The sequence below is a fragment of the Archocentrus centrarchus genome, chromosome 18 (assembly GCF_007364275.1).
Source record: "Archocentrus centrarchus isolate MPI-CPG fArcCen1 chromosome 18, fArcCen1, whole genome shotgun sequence".
In the NCBI taxonomy this organism is placed as follows: Eukaryota; Metazoa; Chordata; class Actinopteri; order Cichliformes; family Cichlidae; genus Archocentrus; species Archocentrus centrarchus.
The window spans coordinates 18,146,298-18,162,484 of NC_044363.1; the positions used below are offsets into that span (position 1 = coordinate 18,146,298).

At 42.9% G+C, this 16,187-nt stretch overlaps 1 protein-coding gene across 1 annotated transcript; it reads left to right on the forward strand.

Moving 5' to 3' along the window:
- Positions 1 to 15,615, forward strand: prkd4 (protein kinase D4). Its single transcript, XM_030753426.1, has 19 exons — positions 1 to 145; positions 525 to 691; positions 4,677 to 4,815; positions 5,847 to 5,978; positions 6,094 to 6,248; positions 6,398 to 6,593; positions 8,743 to 8,826; positions 9,376 to 9,529; positions 9,859 to 9,982; positions 10,144 to 10,221; positions 11,201 to 11,414; positions 11,587 to 11,612; positions 11,723 to 11,795; positions 11,996 to 12,102; positions 13,238 to 13,399; positions 13,580 to 13,678; positions 13,750 to 14,017; positions 14,964 to 15,049; positions 15,270 to 15,615. The coding sequence occupies exons 2-19, from the start codon at positions 536 to 538 to the stop codon at positions 15,432 to 15,434; spliced, it is 2,418 nt and encodes an 805-aa protein (XP_030609286.1). The 5' UTR covers positions 1 to 145; positions 525 to 535; the 3' UTR covers positions 15,435 to 15,615.
- The last annotated feature ends 572 nt before the right edge of the window (positions 15,616 to 16,187 follow it).

Sequence of the window (16,187 nt, forward strand, 5' to 3'; positions counted from 1 at the left end):
TCAGACAGACGAGCCCCACAAAAAGGAAATCAAACCCACCAGAGCTCATGATGAGACTCGGCAGCACAATGATAGACTGATCAGCTGTTGGACCGCTGAGACGCAATCCTTCGATCAAAGTCAAAGACTGGACCCGGATTAGAAAGTAAGGTTGATGTTCATTGGGTTGTTTCATTTTCTGATTAAAAACTATATTGTATAGTAAATTATGTCCTATTATATCAATGTTTAACATCAGCTAAAAGGTGTTTACATCAGATGTCTTTTAAGGCAAAGAGTATTCGCTGCTTGAATTGTCGCTGCTATTCTGGGCAATGATGAGATTAAGATCTCACACCGAGATGTTGGGCTAATTTTTAGGCGCCTGAAACTTAAACAGGAACTATTTCAAACGAGCTGTAAGTGTGTTTGCAGTGTGCTTTGTTTTTGAGATCCACTTTGAACCTCAGCAGCTTTTCTCAGTTTTTTTCTTTCTCCAATCCCACATTATATGTTTTCTGTAACTGTATCCACGCTTCCTGCAGGCTTTCTCTCCATGTCTGCACTGACTCCCTCAAGTTGCAATAGTCTCACAACACCGGTTCTGGTCCAGTTCCAGCTGGGACTGTTCAGGGAGGTGGTTCGAGTCTCGGCTGGCAACCTGAGCTACCGTCATGCCCGGAGGTTGGCTGCTGAGGTCATAGAGCGCAAGGTAATCACACGGGGTGCCCTCGTTTCTTAGTTCAACAGTACTACGAAACGAGGTTGCGGAGGTGGTGTGCATCTGATGAGGAAAGTTCCTCATCAGTCGGGGGTCTTACAGAGTCACCGCACTGATTTTAAAGTGCAACTTTGGATGTTTTTTATTATACACACATACACTGGCACAGTGGTGGGTGCACATAGTTTCTCCTGCTCTTGGATCTGTTGATGCTGAAGAGAGGGGTTATGCTTAAAAGTGGACTTCTGAAGAACAGGACTGTGGGAGTGAGCAGATGTGCCCCGCCCACCAGCGATTCAAACTTGTTTCTGAGGGGCAGCCAATTGGAGGAAAAGTTGCTTAAACTGAAGGTGGGGAGAGGAGCTAAACCTGCTTGTTTGAGGGCAAAGGAGAAAGTAAGGGGCTACAAACAAGGGCCAGTATAAGCAGAACTATAAAAATATAGAGCTGGGTGTAATGGGGTCCCCTTTAAACAAGTTTAGCGCCATGCTAAACCAAAAGTCTGCATAACAAACTGCAGATGTGTGGCTTGAAGTTACCATTTAGGAAGCAGGAAGGGTCTCATAAAGGACATATAAATTGCATTGTGGGTACTGTGGTTATTCTGTTCTGTTGTTTTGGTTTTGTAGCTGGACCCATCCTAGACAAGTATTCTCATCATCCTCAGCTGAGTGATTTTTTTTCCCCTTCAGGTGCAGTTGGTGTTTGTTTTAATCTGCATAGAGCGCTTCAAAGAGAGCAGCTTTTTTCACTGTGCTCTTCAACTCTTTTTGTCTGGCAGGTGTGCAGTTTAAAGTCAAGTTTGTTTGATTTTTTTTTTTTTTTTTTAAGTGCCAATCATTAGTGGTTGAAACTAATGTGGCTTGTTCACATCCCACAGCTGCAGGAAAAAAAAAAAAACTCTGCAAAAACCCAGAAGTGCTTCATGCCAACATAATTAGTATGAAACACTCAGCAAACACTGAGCTGTCACAGCTGTGACTGTAAACATACCCTCACCCATAGCACAGTCCCACTTGGAAAATATTATGATGATGTTTCAAGGCTCTTTGGGCCTCTCTGAGCTGTCAGGAAGTGGATTTTGAAAGGTCACTGCATTTATGATAGGAAGATTGTGTAGGTTTTATGCATGAAGTGTGTTTTTTTTTTTTTTTTTGACTGAAGAATTTGGTGGTTTTCTGCTGTATGCAGTTTGCTAACATGTGATCTAACCAACATTTCATATTATAAAGTAGGTATGACAATTGGTTGTGTCATACCTACTTTATAATATAACTCAGAGTTTGGATCATTTGTGAATAACAATTAAAAAGGTATAATCTCTCCAGCTTTCACAGCTTTTCTTCCAGTAATGAGAGAACTTGTGTATTGAATAAAATCTAAAACTAGAGCCAGCACACAGATGGTGCAGCAGCATTGTAGTTGAGGTTAAACAAGGAAGGTTGTGAATTGCAGGTGTTGCAGGGGCTGGTCTGGTCTTTGTACTGCCTCGTTTACAGGGCCTGTGGTCACCACGAGCGCAGAAAACTTTCCGACCACAGCTTCTTCTCTCTGGTTCACACTCCAACACGCACACATGCATGCGGCGCAACTTTACAGTTTTTATCTTGAGTTTCCAAGCAGTAGGTCAGCACAACCGGAGTAGTGTGTTTCCGTGTGTGTAAGACTTGTGCACGTTGTGTATTCATTATATTGAGTATGTCACTAATGGTGAAACACCCTCATTTCCAACACAGGAACCTAACAGGTATTTTTTTTTTTACCTTTAGGGTCACGTAAAGCAGCTGAGTTTACAGTTTGAAAACAGAACTATTGCTTCTCGGGAATCACCCTCTCCAACTATCCACTGTGTATATTTGATTCTATACATTTGCTATAGTATAAATCTATAAATGTGTGTTAGTGATCTCATTGAGTAGCTGAGAATCCTTTCATTCATCATTTAAAAATATACAGCTTTTCTTTTAAAGTAAATTATACAGTTTACTGGAATAGATTTGGAAGAAAAGCTTCCAAAGAATATCTTAACCCTAACTCGATTTTAGGGGGTTTGGGCTGGTTTGGTGATGCCGACTGACTCAAACTGCTCCTCAGCTGGTTGGCTAATAAGCCAAGCTGTGCAGCAGCAGGAATGTTTGTTGCACCTGGAGAGAATTGAATGATTGCATGACAGATTTAATGCTAGAGCTGCTATAGAGAAATACATGTGGTTGTTTTATTAGTGTAAATGGTCCTTGTAATGATGCAATGTTTTGAGGATGTGCTGTTAGTCACAGTCCCTGTTGGAGAACCATCCTTTAAGTACTGAGTACTGCTGTTAGGAATGTTAATTTTGCTCAGTCTAAGAGAAGACGGTGGACTCCTACTGTTCCGAGCCCGGATAAATGTGAGAGTTGCATCAGGAAGGGCATAAAAATCTGTGCCAAATCAAACGGCGGATCCATCCGCTGTGGCGACCCCTTGGGAAATGAGAGAGCAGCTAAAAGTACCTTCTGAATACAATCACGAGCCACTTTATTAGGTACACCCTGCTAGTGCTGTGTTGGACCACTTTTGCCTTCAGAGCTGCTTAAAGTCTTCATGGCACAGATTCAGCAATGTACTGGAAACATTCCTCCGAGACTTTGGTCCATATTAACACGACAGCATCACACAGTTACCGCTCATTTCTTGCTGCACGTCCATGATGTGAATCTCCCGTTCCACCGCATCCCAAAGGTGCTCTATTGGACTGAGATCTGCTGACTGTGGAGGCCATCTGAGTTCAGTGAACTCATTGTCATGTTCAAGAAACCAGTTTGAGATGAGCTGAGCTTTGTGACATGGTGTGTTATCCTGCTGGAAGCAGCCATCAGAAGATGGGTACACTGCGGTCATAAAGGGATGGACGTGGTCAGCAACAATACTCAGGTGGGCTGTGGTGGTTAAATGATGCTCATGTAGGTACTAAGGGGCCCAAAGTGTGCCAAGAAAATAAGGCAGGATGGATATATGCTTTCATGTTGTGTGTGTCAAATTCTGGCTCTACCATTTGAATGTTGCAGCAGAAATTGGGACTAATCAGACGAAGTAACGTTTTTCCAATCTTTTGTTCACCAGTTTTGGTGAGTTTCCTGTTCTCAGTTGGCAGGATTGGTTTCCAGTGTGGTCTTATGTTGCTCCAGCCCCTCACAAATAAGTTTGGAGTCAGATGGGCTGGTCTGAATATTTCAGAAACTGCTGATCTGCTGGGATTTTCCCATCCGACTCCAACATTCATGCCATGTTTAAAGTCACTTAAATCACCTTTCTTCTGCATTCTGATGCTCAGTTTGTACTTCAACAGGCTGTCTTGACCATGCGTACATGCCTAAATGTACTGAGCTGCTGGCCTGTGATTGGCTAATGAGATATCTGAGTTACCAAACGGTTGAATGGGTGTACCTAATGAAGTGGCTAGTAGCGAATGCACCTTTGAGGCAAGTGATCATATCATCTCTGCAAAAATGATTCATTTAGAAAATCACTTGTTTTCACTAATTTTCCTGCCTTCTCTCTTCCTCTGTCTCAGTTCAGCGACATAAATATGCAGATTATTTATTTCTACAACTGTACACGGTGGAATCACAGTTTACCTGTGGTGCATCGCTTATAGTTTCTTCAGAGCCGTTCCTCATCTGTGCTGCTTACGTTAATGTGGTTTTGTTGTTTACCGCCGTGCAGATACGAAAAGGGAAAATTGCGACTGACAGATTGCAGGTTTTCTATTTGCTGTGTCCAGTTTTTCAAACCCAGATTATCTGAGGTTAAACGTTTTAATTACTGCCTTTGTGGTAAAATTGCCTTTTTTGTGCACATTGCTTATCACTTGCTTATTTAGTGATAAGGCAAATCATCACAATTACTGGAACCCTTTGGGGTTTTTTTTAAAACTTCAGTGACGAGTCAACCTGAGACTGTGGGTTTTGTTTGTTTGTGTGTATGTGTGTGGGTTCAGGCTCCAGATTGCAGCGTGGTGGGCGTTGGGGAGAAGATTCTGCTGTTCAGACATCAGCCCGCCTCCGAGCAGTTGCTGCAGCGGCTGACCGACTGCGACGAGCTGCAGGATGGCGACCTCATCGAGGTCATCATTGCAGGTTAGAGGCTGAGCTTTGAAATGCGTGGACCTTATTTGTTTGGATGATTTGTTGTTCAGTCATGCATGATGTGTATTTTAATCCGAAATGCTGCTTATCTTCAAATTCCAGGTGTTTGAAGGGAACCTCTTCAAAATAAATAATTTTACAAAGCAAAGACCAGGTGCTCTTTCAAGCAGCTTTATAAAAAGGTGCTTTATAAAATGTAAATGTATATTAAAATCAGCTGGTCCCTTCCCTTTATACTTACAACCATCACAAAGCTGCTAAACCCCAAAGTAAAGCTTGTGTATGAGGTGAACTTTCTTACTTAAGCCTCTGGCTCAGAGATTGTCCCAAAACTACAAGTCTGCTGCAGAAAAAAATCCATAAATATCAAGAAATCACATTCAAAAGTGTGATTGTTTTGATTGATGGATACATCAGGGAAACAGCTACTCTTCATTCCTGTTAGAGGGTGTCTGTACAAGCCCATTTCACATCCCATAATGCCATTTTTATTTTAACATATAGCAAATAGGAAATAATTAATTAATGGGATTGAGCTGCTTAATGTGTGATCTGTTCCTCTTCAAACTGGGCTGATTATTCCTTATTTTCTCTCATGTATATAGAGTTAGAGTGATGGATGTTCATATTAAACAAGGCCAAAGCTTTGGGTGCCGGTGTAGCTCACAGGTGCGGCGCTGAAGGCAGAAAGGCCCACAGATATTTTTAAAAAACATGGCCAAAGTTTTAAATAACGAAGTGCGAAAGCCCAGCCCTCCTACTGTCCAAACTTATTTTCACAAGGCCGATCAGAAGAAAGTGTGCTTAACGGGCAGGTGACGGGGGTTAAAACAGCTTGCTTCAGACAGTAGATGAGTCGAGGGCCTGCACTAAGGACCAGTATAAGATAGATAAAGATTATTTTCCACTGTGAATCATGCAAAGCTACTCTAGCAGAGTCTAACACTAAGTGCATGGAGTTGGAAATGAGCCTCTTTTATATCACATATCTATTGGTGTAATAAATACTGTCTGCAATTCAGGATCAGCCTCCGTGACACAGATGGCGATGCGTCCACACTCCCTGGTGGTGCAGTCATACCGGACCCCCACTTTCTGTCACCACTGTGGAGAGATGCTGTGGGGGCTCGTTCGACAGGGTTTAAAATGTGACGGTAAAGGCGCTTTCACACCTCACGATGATGTAGCTCAGCAGTATATTTTCTTCACTGATACCTGAGTGCTGTTAGAGGGTGTCGAATGTTAAAGAAAAACTTTGTCTCTTTGCAGGTTGTGGGTTAGACTTCCATAAACGTTGTGCTTTGCTGTTGCCCAATAACTGTAGTCGAGCACGGCGCCAGGTTAGCACCAGCTTTTCCCTGTTTCCACCCCGACGACCTCGCACACACTCGCTGTCCAATCAGGCAGGTGGCAGTCTAGAAGAGGTAAGGGGCTACTGTAACTGGAATTTTACCTGATGAGCTAACGTTTTTAGTCAGACAGAGTGCAGAAGTATGTTTGCAACCCTGGATTTGTTTTTTGGTTATTTAAAGATGTGTCCCATCGATGTCCTTCCCTTTAAATCCTTCACCAGATCAGCATGTCCAAGCCCACATCCAGGCCTCCTTCCTGGGGCGAGCCTCCAGTGTGGCTGGGAGTGGGGTATGGTGACTGGAGCAGAGCTCAGGTCCCTCACACCTTCCACATCCACAGCTACACCAAACCCACCGTCTGCCAGTACTGCCACCGGCTGCTCAAAGGCCTCTTCAGACAGGGGCTGCAGTGCTCAGGTGAGGGTGGAAGGGATTCTTTTCTTCTTCAACAAAGTGTGCTAACAGTGCATGTGAGTGAGTGTACATGTGCAGTCCTGTGAAAAAGAAAAGCACTAACTACATCCTAGGATTCAGCAGTTTGTAGAACCACTTTTAACAGCAGTAACATGAAGCAATCATTTCCTGTGTGGCTTTTTCAGCCTCTCACTTCATTGTGGAGTTCTTTACAGAGTTGTTTCAGTTCATTGAGGTTTGCAGGCATTCATTTATGCACGGATCTGTGACCCGACAGCATTTCGGTCAGGTTGAGGTCTGGACTGTGACTGATTCATTGCAGCACTTGGATTCTTTTCTTTTTCAGTCATTCTGTTGTAGATTTGCTGCTGTGCTTGGGATCATTGTCCTGTTGCATGAACATGTTTCACATCTAGAATACTTTGGTATTCAGAGGAGTTCATGGTTGACTCAGTGTCCAGATCCTGCGGATGCAAAACAAGCCCAAATCATCACCCCTCCACCACTGTGCTGACAGGTGGTATGAGGTGTTTGTGCTGATATGCTGTGCATTATGAGCAAACATCTCCACTTTGGTCTTGTCAAGTGCAAGTTTTTCACAGGACTACATAGAGTGCTGTGGAAACTTTCTTTATCACTTGACTGTATGTTGTATCCTTACGTCCTCTATGCAAGCTTCAGAGTGTTTATATTGTGATCAAAAACTTAAATGTATTGAAAGTTGATCTTGTTTATCTGGACTCAGCGTTTTCAGTGGGAGAAACATTTCATCACTCATCCAAGTGACTTCTTCAGCCTCATTTCCCCCCACCTTATAAACAACACAGCTGCATAATCATTGAAATGAGCCACAGTACCAAGAATTCACATTTGATAAAGTCATCAGTAATGTCTCTTGCTCATGCTCTGAGCCACAGACAGACATTGTAGATATTTTAATGTAGGAATCACCGTCTTTCTAACACACTGCACCGACCGGCCGTATCAGAAAAAAAGGAAGCGTGCATCTACTGCAATGAGACCCTCTTGCTTTGACACCATCACAGGATGTAAATATTAATGGTTTACACCTCAGCTGAGCTGCTATTTTAGCCAGCTGCACATTTCATTTTGGTAGAAGGAAATTAGTGCAAGTGCTAAGAAAAGGCAGACATTGCTGCAAAACTCACAGCAAACCTCTCAGTGCCAGGGGGTGGTAAATGTAGTCTGGGCCAGAATGGGAAAGCACATCACATTTAATGTCAGAGGCGTTTGGTCCACATGAAGCCCTCAACCAGTTCACAAAAAGGTTATTAGCCTTTATAACATTTAGTCTAGCAGTAAGCTTGAAACTGACAGTATGAGGCATTTCATAAAAGCAAACCTCACTCTGATATATAAATGTAATAGCTGTGTTTTTTTTTTTTAACCTGTTTTATAGGCCTAAACATGGCAACTCAACAGTTGTTGTAGCACGCTTCATTTAAAAGGAAAAGTGTTTGATCATGCAGTCTGCCTGTGCTTTATGCTCTCAAACTGGCTGCACACAAATATAAAACTTGCCTTTACAGCTCCATCACTTTGAAATTTGGCTCAAAGAAGCATCCCGTGATGTAGCGGGATTGCTTTTTTCATTTCTCCCTTTGGCTCCATGTCTTTGCAGAGGGCCTGATTTACTCTGCTGACCTTGATCTTGACACATGTGGTCTGAAGGAATAAAGAGCACAGCAGGACAGAAGAATATGTAAATGTGATTTTTTTTGGGGGGGTGACCCGGTCTTGTAAAAATTAAATGCTTTGCAGGTTCCCTTCTTTCCACACCGATAATGTTGTGCGTTTACATCCTGTGGCCATTTTTAGATGCTCTGTTCCTGCAGAGCTTTGACTTTGATTAGTAATGCTTGACTTAGAGGCTCATGAGCACACAGCAAACACTCGTTGTGTCAAGGAGCTTCTGTATCCCACATATTTACGTAAGCAGATTGGGTTGAATCTAATTTTACCTAAATGCCTGGATGTGTCTCAGACGGCTCAGTGAGGTTCATTTTAATTATTAAAAAAACTGACTATAATATTCTGACTCATGAATTCTGTACCTTTCCACACTCCAGCACTCTTCTTTTTCTGTCAGCTTTTAAGCCTCCCACAACTCCTCTGTGATCAATTCTTTCAGACTGCAGGTTTAACTGCCATCGGCGCTGTGAGCATTTAGTCCCGAGAGACTGTCCTGGAGAGAGGAGCGGCATGAACGGAGAAGGTGAGCAACAGTCCCTGGAGGTCTGGTTTTCATTTCGTATTCTGGGCCTGTAACTGTGTTAGATCATGGCTCTTTGAAAAAGGACTTCACTCTGATGCTGTCAGACTGAGTCAAAGCTGATTCACCCTGTTTCTGAGGAACATTTGATAGATTCAGGCCTCACTCTAAATTAGGATCTCAGAAACATCACAGTCCCCAGAGTAGGGATGATGATTAGCTGCATGATGAGTCAGGGAAACTCGATCGGAGCCTGATGAGATTTGAAATTGTTCCACCAGAGAAAATGTAATTTCCTGAAATTTGAAAAAAAGAAAAGACAGATAACTTTTCAGCAGTATTTCACATACATTACTGAGAAAAATCCACAACATTTTATTTGTTTTTCTCTTTCGGTCTTACTTTTAATTGCGTAGTGAATATCGTCATGTGTGGGCGATTTTAACTTGCTGTTTCTTCTCATTATTTGTTGGCATTTTATAGCTCTAATCATGAATAAAATAAATAAAATTGTGTGTGGATGTTCATTAGTTGCTGGTGTCACTTTTCCAGAAACCCTACCAGCTGATAACAGCTGCCCACCAGACCCAGAGGACAATGAGTCAGTGCTCACAAGTACGACAGACATCTGTGATGATGACATGCTCACCGAAGATGACTCACTGGCCGAGACTGGGGAAGTGGAGCAACTGCGAGAGCCGATGAGGTCAGAGGGTCATCAAGTTTTTCTGGTGATGTAATCCCAGCTAAAAGCTGTCTGGTGGGGCAGATGGTGTCCTGATGATGTCAGACATTTGAATCACGTGTCTTCTGAGCAAACACATTAAAAAAAAAAAAAATTTCTCTCTCCTGTCATTTATCTCTGAGTTTATCTGCGTTGTTTGTGGTTGCTGAGTTTTTGGCCCACACTGCCACCTAGAGGCAACCTCTGTAATTCACTGTGTAATTCACCAGTTTCCCCCCCCCCCCCCCACCATCCCTAAATGGGTCTTTGTTTTGTTCTCCTTTTCCTTTTGCCCTTTGTCCGTCCATCAGTCCGTGTTTCAGCAGCAACATCCCCCTGATGAGGCTCGTCCAGTCAGTGCATCACACTAAGAGGAGAGGTGGAGGAGTCCTGAGAGAGGGATGGCTGCTCCATCACACCAACACAGACACTCTGGTGAGAAACACAGTCGTCACACTCAGATCTTGAAATGCTCAAAAGGAAAAAAAAACAAAATCAAGAATGTGTAGCTCAGGTTTGTAATCATGAATTTATGTAGCAGAAGTGCATTTTCACTGGCTTTTAATGCAATCATATTTTTTAATTTCTTTACCCAGAGGAAACGTCATTACTGGATCTTGGACTGGAAGAGCATCACTCTGTACCAGAATGAAGGCACCACCAAGTACTACAAGGTATGATCTCTGCATGGCCTAAAAGCCAAACAGAAACCGACAAAGCAGTATCCTATATACTATACTACTCAGTCTCACTCACTTACTGGCCATGTGTGTAGAAATGTTCTTACAATGCGCAAAAAAAAAGTAAACATGGAAAATTACCACTGGATTCATGAAAAGGGCCAATTTTGTTTTTACCACTGTGCATATGTTAGTGAATCTGAAACACTGTAAATCAACAGGCTCACGCTCGTACCTGTGATGTGCATACTGCCTCGCCCCCTTTTCTCTAAATAAGGAAGCAAATTTGCCGTGAGGTGGATCACTGAGAAAGCAGTGGAGGTGTAACAGAAACCTGCACTGCTAAAGCAAAAAAAGCAGAATTACCATCTGAAGAAACTGAAAAAATAGTGTCCAGGGAGGAAGCCACAAAAGGCGCACCTTTCCAAAACATTTCCTCAGGAGTGACTGATGTGGTACCAAATCAGGATGGAGAAAGTAAGCACTCTCTCTCTGTGACAGCTCTGTAAAAATGGATCATACCTTCTATGACTGACTCCTGTATTTTCTGACCAGAGACAGTAGAGTCTCTGGTGGGTTTTACTAACAATTAGACTAATGTTTAAGTCCCATGATAAAGATTGGTGTATAGTGGTGGGAACCCTCTCAACAACCTGGCCATTGATGGAGAAGGGGAGATGTTGACCTGCCTTTCCTTCTTAAATCAACAATCACATACAGGGAGAGCAACAGCAAGTCTCCATACGACCGTGCCACCTTGTCAGCTGAACCTGATCTAGGATCACTATTGTTACTATTGTGAATGAAAGGTTCTCTGTTTTGACTGGTCTTTGTATTCCTCTTTAAACTTTCATCTTTAATTCATTAATAATTAATAATAATTAAATAGTAATTAATTAAAATCTTTAAGATGTGAGCAGTATTTGTATCTGTGATGTATTCTTGTGAAGAAGATTAAATCCTTCTCCTGCAGGAGATCTCACTGTCTGAGGTGCTCGGGGTCCGAGGCCCCACCCAGCTCGCCGTGCCCTCGTTGTCAGACAGCAGCTCTCACTCGTTTGAGCTGGTGACGGTGTTGCTGGTGTACTGCGTGATAGCCGGCGAGGATGGGGCAGCCTGGGAGGGCGCCATCCGTCAGGCTATGATGCCCGTGGAGAGCAGCAGAGGACATAAAGAGGAGAACCAGGGTACCTGTTAAACACTTACTACTCAGAATGTAATAATGGTGGTGGAGTATGCATCCACATTAATACTAATTCATTTAGATTGTAATAATGTAATGATGGAAACGGCCTTATTTATGTATGAATCTTCATTTACAAAATGGAACCTCTTAATGAGTCCTTGTTCTGATTACAGATCAATACCGACACAGACGCAGTACGGTAAGGTTTCAGTGTGTCTGCTCCTGAATTTATTGCACACACAGTAGGAGAGATCGTTGCACTGTGTTAATGTGTGTGTGTGTGTGTGTGTGTGTGTGTGTGTGTTTTAGGACATCAGCTCGGTGTACCAGATCTGTACAGACGAGGTGCTGGGGTCAGGACAGTTTGGTGTCGTGTATGGAGGTTAGCTGATGAAGACACAGTGTATATGAAACTATTATTTTCTGAGACTGATTGTAACTGTCTTTATGCAGTAAACCTGAAAATACACAGTAGAACCATCTTCAAAAGTCTAAACAGTCTTTGGTCGACAAAGAAGTAAAAGACAAGTAAGTGTTGCTAAACTACAAATGCTGAATCCCTCGTATCATTTCTGTTTTCAGGCACTCACAGGAAGTCAGGTCGACCGGTTGCCATCAAGGTCATCGACAAGACGCGTTTCCCCACCCAACAGGAGACGCAGCTGAGAAACGAAGTGGCCATCTTGCAGGTTTTGATGCGTTTTTTTGGCAACACTTTACAATAAGGGACAAAAAAAATCAAAAATTTACTTTAAAAAAAACAGCTGAAGAAGAAAACAGGAACAACCTGATGGTTAAGGAGCCATTCATCATTAGTTGGCTAATAAGTCCTGATCCATTACTTCATTGTAGAAGAACCAGCTGGGATATATTAGCAAATCATTATTAGGCAACAGTTAGTTCATAATTAATTGATTTAAATCATGATGTATTGACAAAATAGTATTCGGCATTAGTAATTTGTTTTGGTGTTTGGTATACTCAGTAGTTACACAGTCCATTATTACTTTAAGGTTACGCTGCCATTATCTTGTGTTTCTGTCTCCTCTCAAGTAAAGCAACATAATTACCTAGAGGGAACTTACACTCGCTTTATTAAGCAGACCTCTTCAACCACTCATTAACACAAATATCTAATCAGCCAACCACGTGGCAGCAATCAGTGCATTTATGCATGGAGGCATGGCCAAGACGACCTGCTGAAGTTCAAACTGAGCATCAGAATGGTTAAAAAAAGGTGCTTTAAGTGACTGAATGTGGCGTGGTTGTTGGTGACAGACGGGCTGGTGCGAGTATTCCCGAAACTGCTGATCTGCTGGGATTTTCCCACAAAACCATCTGTAGGGTTTACAGAGAATGGCCCGAAGAAGAGGAAATATCCAGTGAGCCCTGTAGAGGTCAGAGGACAATGGGCAGACTGCTTCGAGCTGATGAAGGCAACAGTAACTCAAATAGCCACTCACCGGGTGCCACTGCTGTCAGATAAGAACAGCAAACAAGGCTAAATGTGCAGCTACTGTGTGACACTGTGACATCAATGTGGACCAAAATCTTGCCACAAAGTATTAATGTGATTTTGAAGACAAGAGAGCGTGTGGGCCTGGTGTCTTGTTTTGTTTGTTTTGTAAATAATGCTTAGTTACTAACGAGTTATTAGCAAAGTACCAACGAATGACTCAACTATCAAATTGTTCCTGACTCCTTCCTCGCTTGTTCCTCATTAACTCAGCAAATTTTTAATGAAAAGTGTTACCCAATTATTGGCTGAGTTTTAGCGTTATAATTATGATCTGATTATTTCCTAATAATGCGCGCGGTGTCCAGAATCTGTCCCACCTCGGTGTGGTGCTGTTGGAGGGGATGTTCGAAACTGTCGAGCACGTGTTCGTTGTTATGGAGAAGCTGCACGGAGACATGCTGGAGATGATTCTGTCCAGTGAGAGAGGCCGACTCCCTGAACGCATCACTCGCTTCCTCGTCATGCAGGTACGAGATCCTGATCTCAGAAATGCTCTGGAGTTGTCTAGATGACGTCAGTCTCACGTTTTTTCCTTTAACAAAGGTGCACTAATCTTTACTGTTTGTGTGTATTCATAAGCATCTGTTATCTATCCTAAATGTGTTTATACCAAAATAAAATGTGAAATTCTCAAATATGTGCTTCAGATTCTTGAGGCTTTGCGGTATCTGCACTTGAAGCATATCGCTCACTGTGACCTGAAACCTGAGAATGTACTGCTGGCCACGGCAGACCCCTTACCTCAGGTGGGATTTCGCACTTCTGTTCCTGATATCTCTAACAGCATCTTATTTAATCAGCTGTGTCTGTGTTGTAGGTGAAGCTGTGCGACTTCGGCTTCGCCCGGATCATTGGGGAGAAGTCTTTCAGACGCTCCGTCGTGGGGACTCCAGCCTACTTGGCACCCGAGGTGATCAGCAGCAACGGTTACAACCGCTCTCTGGACATGTGGTCCGTTGGTGTCATCATGTACGTCAGCCTGAGCGGCACGTTTCCCTTTAATGAAGATGAGGACATTCGGCAGCAGATCACCAACGCCACCTTCATGTACCCACGCCAAACGTGGGCCACCATTTCACTGGAAGGTAAGAACGATTCTTTTGTTCTTTTGAGAACTTCTCCCATCGGCGTGCTTAAGAACACTTATCAGACTCTTTAAATGCAAGAGGAGCCAGCTGACACCGCATCATCCTCACAAAATAACAGTTTGATACTTCTTTGTCGTCTGGGTTTGCAGCTTGCGGTCAGCAAATTTACTGCAATTTACTGTCATTTAATGCATCATTAATGGGAGTTTAAATAGAGCTGCTCTGCTTTCCTTGATTTTGTGTCATACACACCGTTACAGGTTTCAGACTGTTCTAAACACTCCATAATGTGTTTTTTTTAAATATGTTTGGCTCTGTATAATGTCCTTGAGAGCAGATATCCCTAATATGGTCATGTCAGTTCTGGTTGTGCCACAGAAGCCCCACCCACCTGCTGTTCAAACCTTCTGTTTATGAGGTGCAGCCAGTCAAAAGAAAGTATGCTTCAACAGCCTCTTAATGATGGGAGAGCAGTAGGAAGTACTTGTTTCAGACACTGGATAAACTGAGGAGCTGCACCAAGGCTCAGTATAAGACAAAGAGTGATTATTTTGAATTGTAAATAATGCAAATCTACTTTCATGGAGTCTGAGAATAAAAATATGGAGCTGGAAACAAGTATTATAGGTCTGCTTTAAGATTTTACCTCCAAGACACTGTAGTAACTGTTTAAAGGAAATGAATGGCTGGATTTTCAACTACTTTTAAGAATCAATAATATTCATAGGGGTGTATCAAATTATTTTGACAATATCAAAAATATAGCTGCATTATTCAATCAGCAATGCTACTTTATTTTCTATTTCCCCTGACATGTTCTGGCATTTTCAGTAGTGAGTAGTGGAATGGAAGATTCCCGTTATTCTCCTGTTTTCCCACTGGATGGCTCCAGTGAGTAAATCCTTCCCATAGAAAATCATTCTCCATCTCTTTTCCTCCCCAGCTGTGAGCCTCATCAATAACCTGCTGCAGGTGTCAGTGAGACGGCGGTTCACTGTGGGGAAAGCGCTGGGACACAGCTGGCTGCAGGTCAGATATTTTATTATCCATGTTTAAGAATCATTTCATTTTGTAGTATGAAACAACAGGATTTCCTCAATCTGTTACTGAATTCATAGACGTTGACCAGGATGCTCAGATGCACCTGAACAGTTGTTCTGATTAAATTTGTAATATTTCTGCTCTGTAGATGTAACCCAGACTGTTATTTTTAATAACAGTAGTGCTCACTCGTCTCTCGCTCCTGCAGAACTTCCAGCTGTGGTGTGACCTCCGGGAGTTCGAGCTCAGGATGGGCTGCAGGTATCTGACGCATCGGGGGGACAAGGATCGATGGCACCGCTACGCTGTGGAGAGGGGGCTGGACTTCCCCTCCAACCTCTGCTGGGACCCCGACAACGAACTGGACACGTGACCTCAGCGCAGAGGTTACAGGTCGGACACTTTAGACTGTACAGCTACATAAAAACATTTCAGGCCGATCAAAATTCTGGACGCCAGCAGGAGACCACGGATCTAATATTGGATATTTTACATTAACACACCCAGAATGATTACTTGTATACTCGTAAACATAATGTAATAAAGGACACAAACACTTGTGGGTTTAATATAATTTTCCTTTTTTATTTTCAAGTTGAGGTTTTTAAAATGTGACCGTTTGAAAGTGTGGCATCAGTGATGAGACAGAATGAGTTAGGGGTGAGGGGAAGAGGAGAATGGAGCACAGATGAAATTAAGATACTGTGATCATGCACAGGGGGGAGCCTAAACACACTGATCACCACGGCTGGCCTGTCTTCTTCAAATGATACCCTAAACCCTGTGTGTGAGTAGGCCTGCGATGGTTCCACGTACAGTTTTGCTTCTTCCCATTTCATCCACAACTTTCCTGATGCCCTGTTATCTCTCGCTGTTTGACACCTCTCTCTCTGCCTGTGTCCCCCTTCTCTTCGCAATTTTACATTTAGCCAAAAATTAACTTAAAAAAAAAAGAAAGGAGAGAGGTGTGTGTGTGTGAGGGGGGGAGGGGGGGGGGTCACACTCTCTGCCCATTACAGCTCATCTTTCTGTATCCGTTCCCGAGTCACCGCCCAGTGTTTAGATTTATCCACAGTGCTCTCCTCCCATTCCCTCTGCCTGCATGTTACTACTCAGCGCTCACGTT

Excerpts from the sequence above, each read along its gene's own strand:
- prkd4 (XM_030753426.1), top strand. The coding sequence starts at position 536 with ATGTCTGCACTGACTCCCTCAAGTTGCAATAGTCTCACAACACCGGTT. Across the intron at positions 6,249-6,397 it reads CAGGTGGCAGTCTAGAAGAG|ATCAGCATGTCCAAGCCCAC; the intron begins GTAAGGGGCTAC and ends ATCCTTCACCAG. Across the intron at positions 8,827-9,375 it reads GAGCGGCATGAACGGAGAAG|AAACCCTACCAGCTGATAAC; the intron begins GTGAGCAACAGT and ends TCACTTTTCCAG.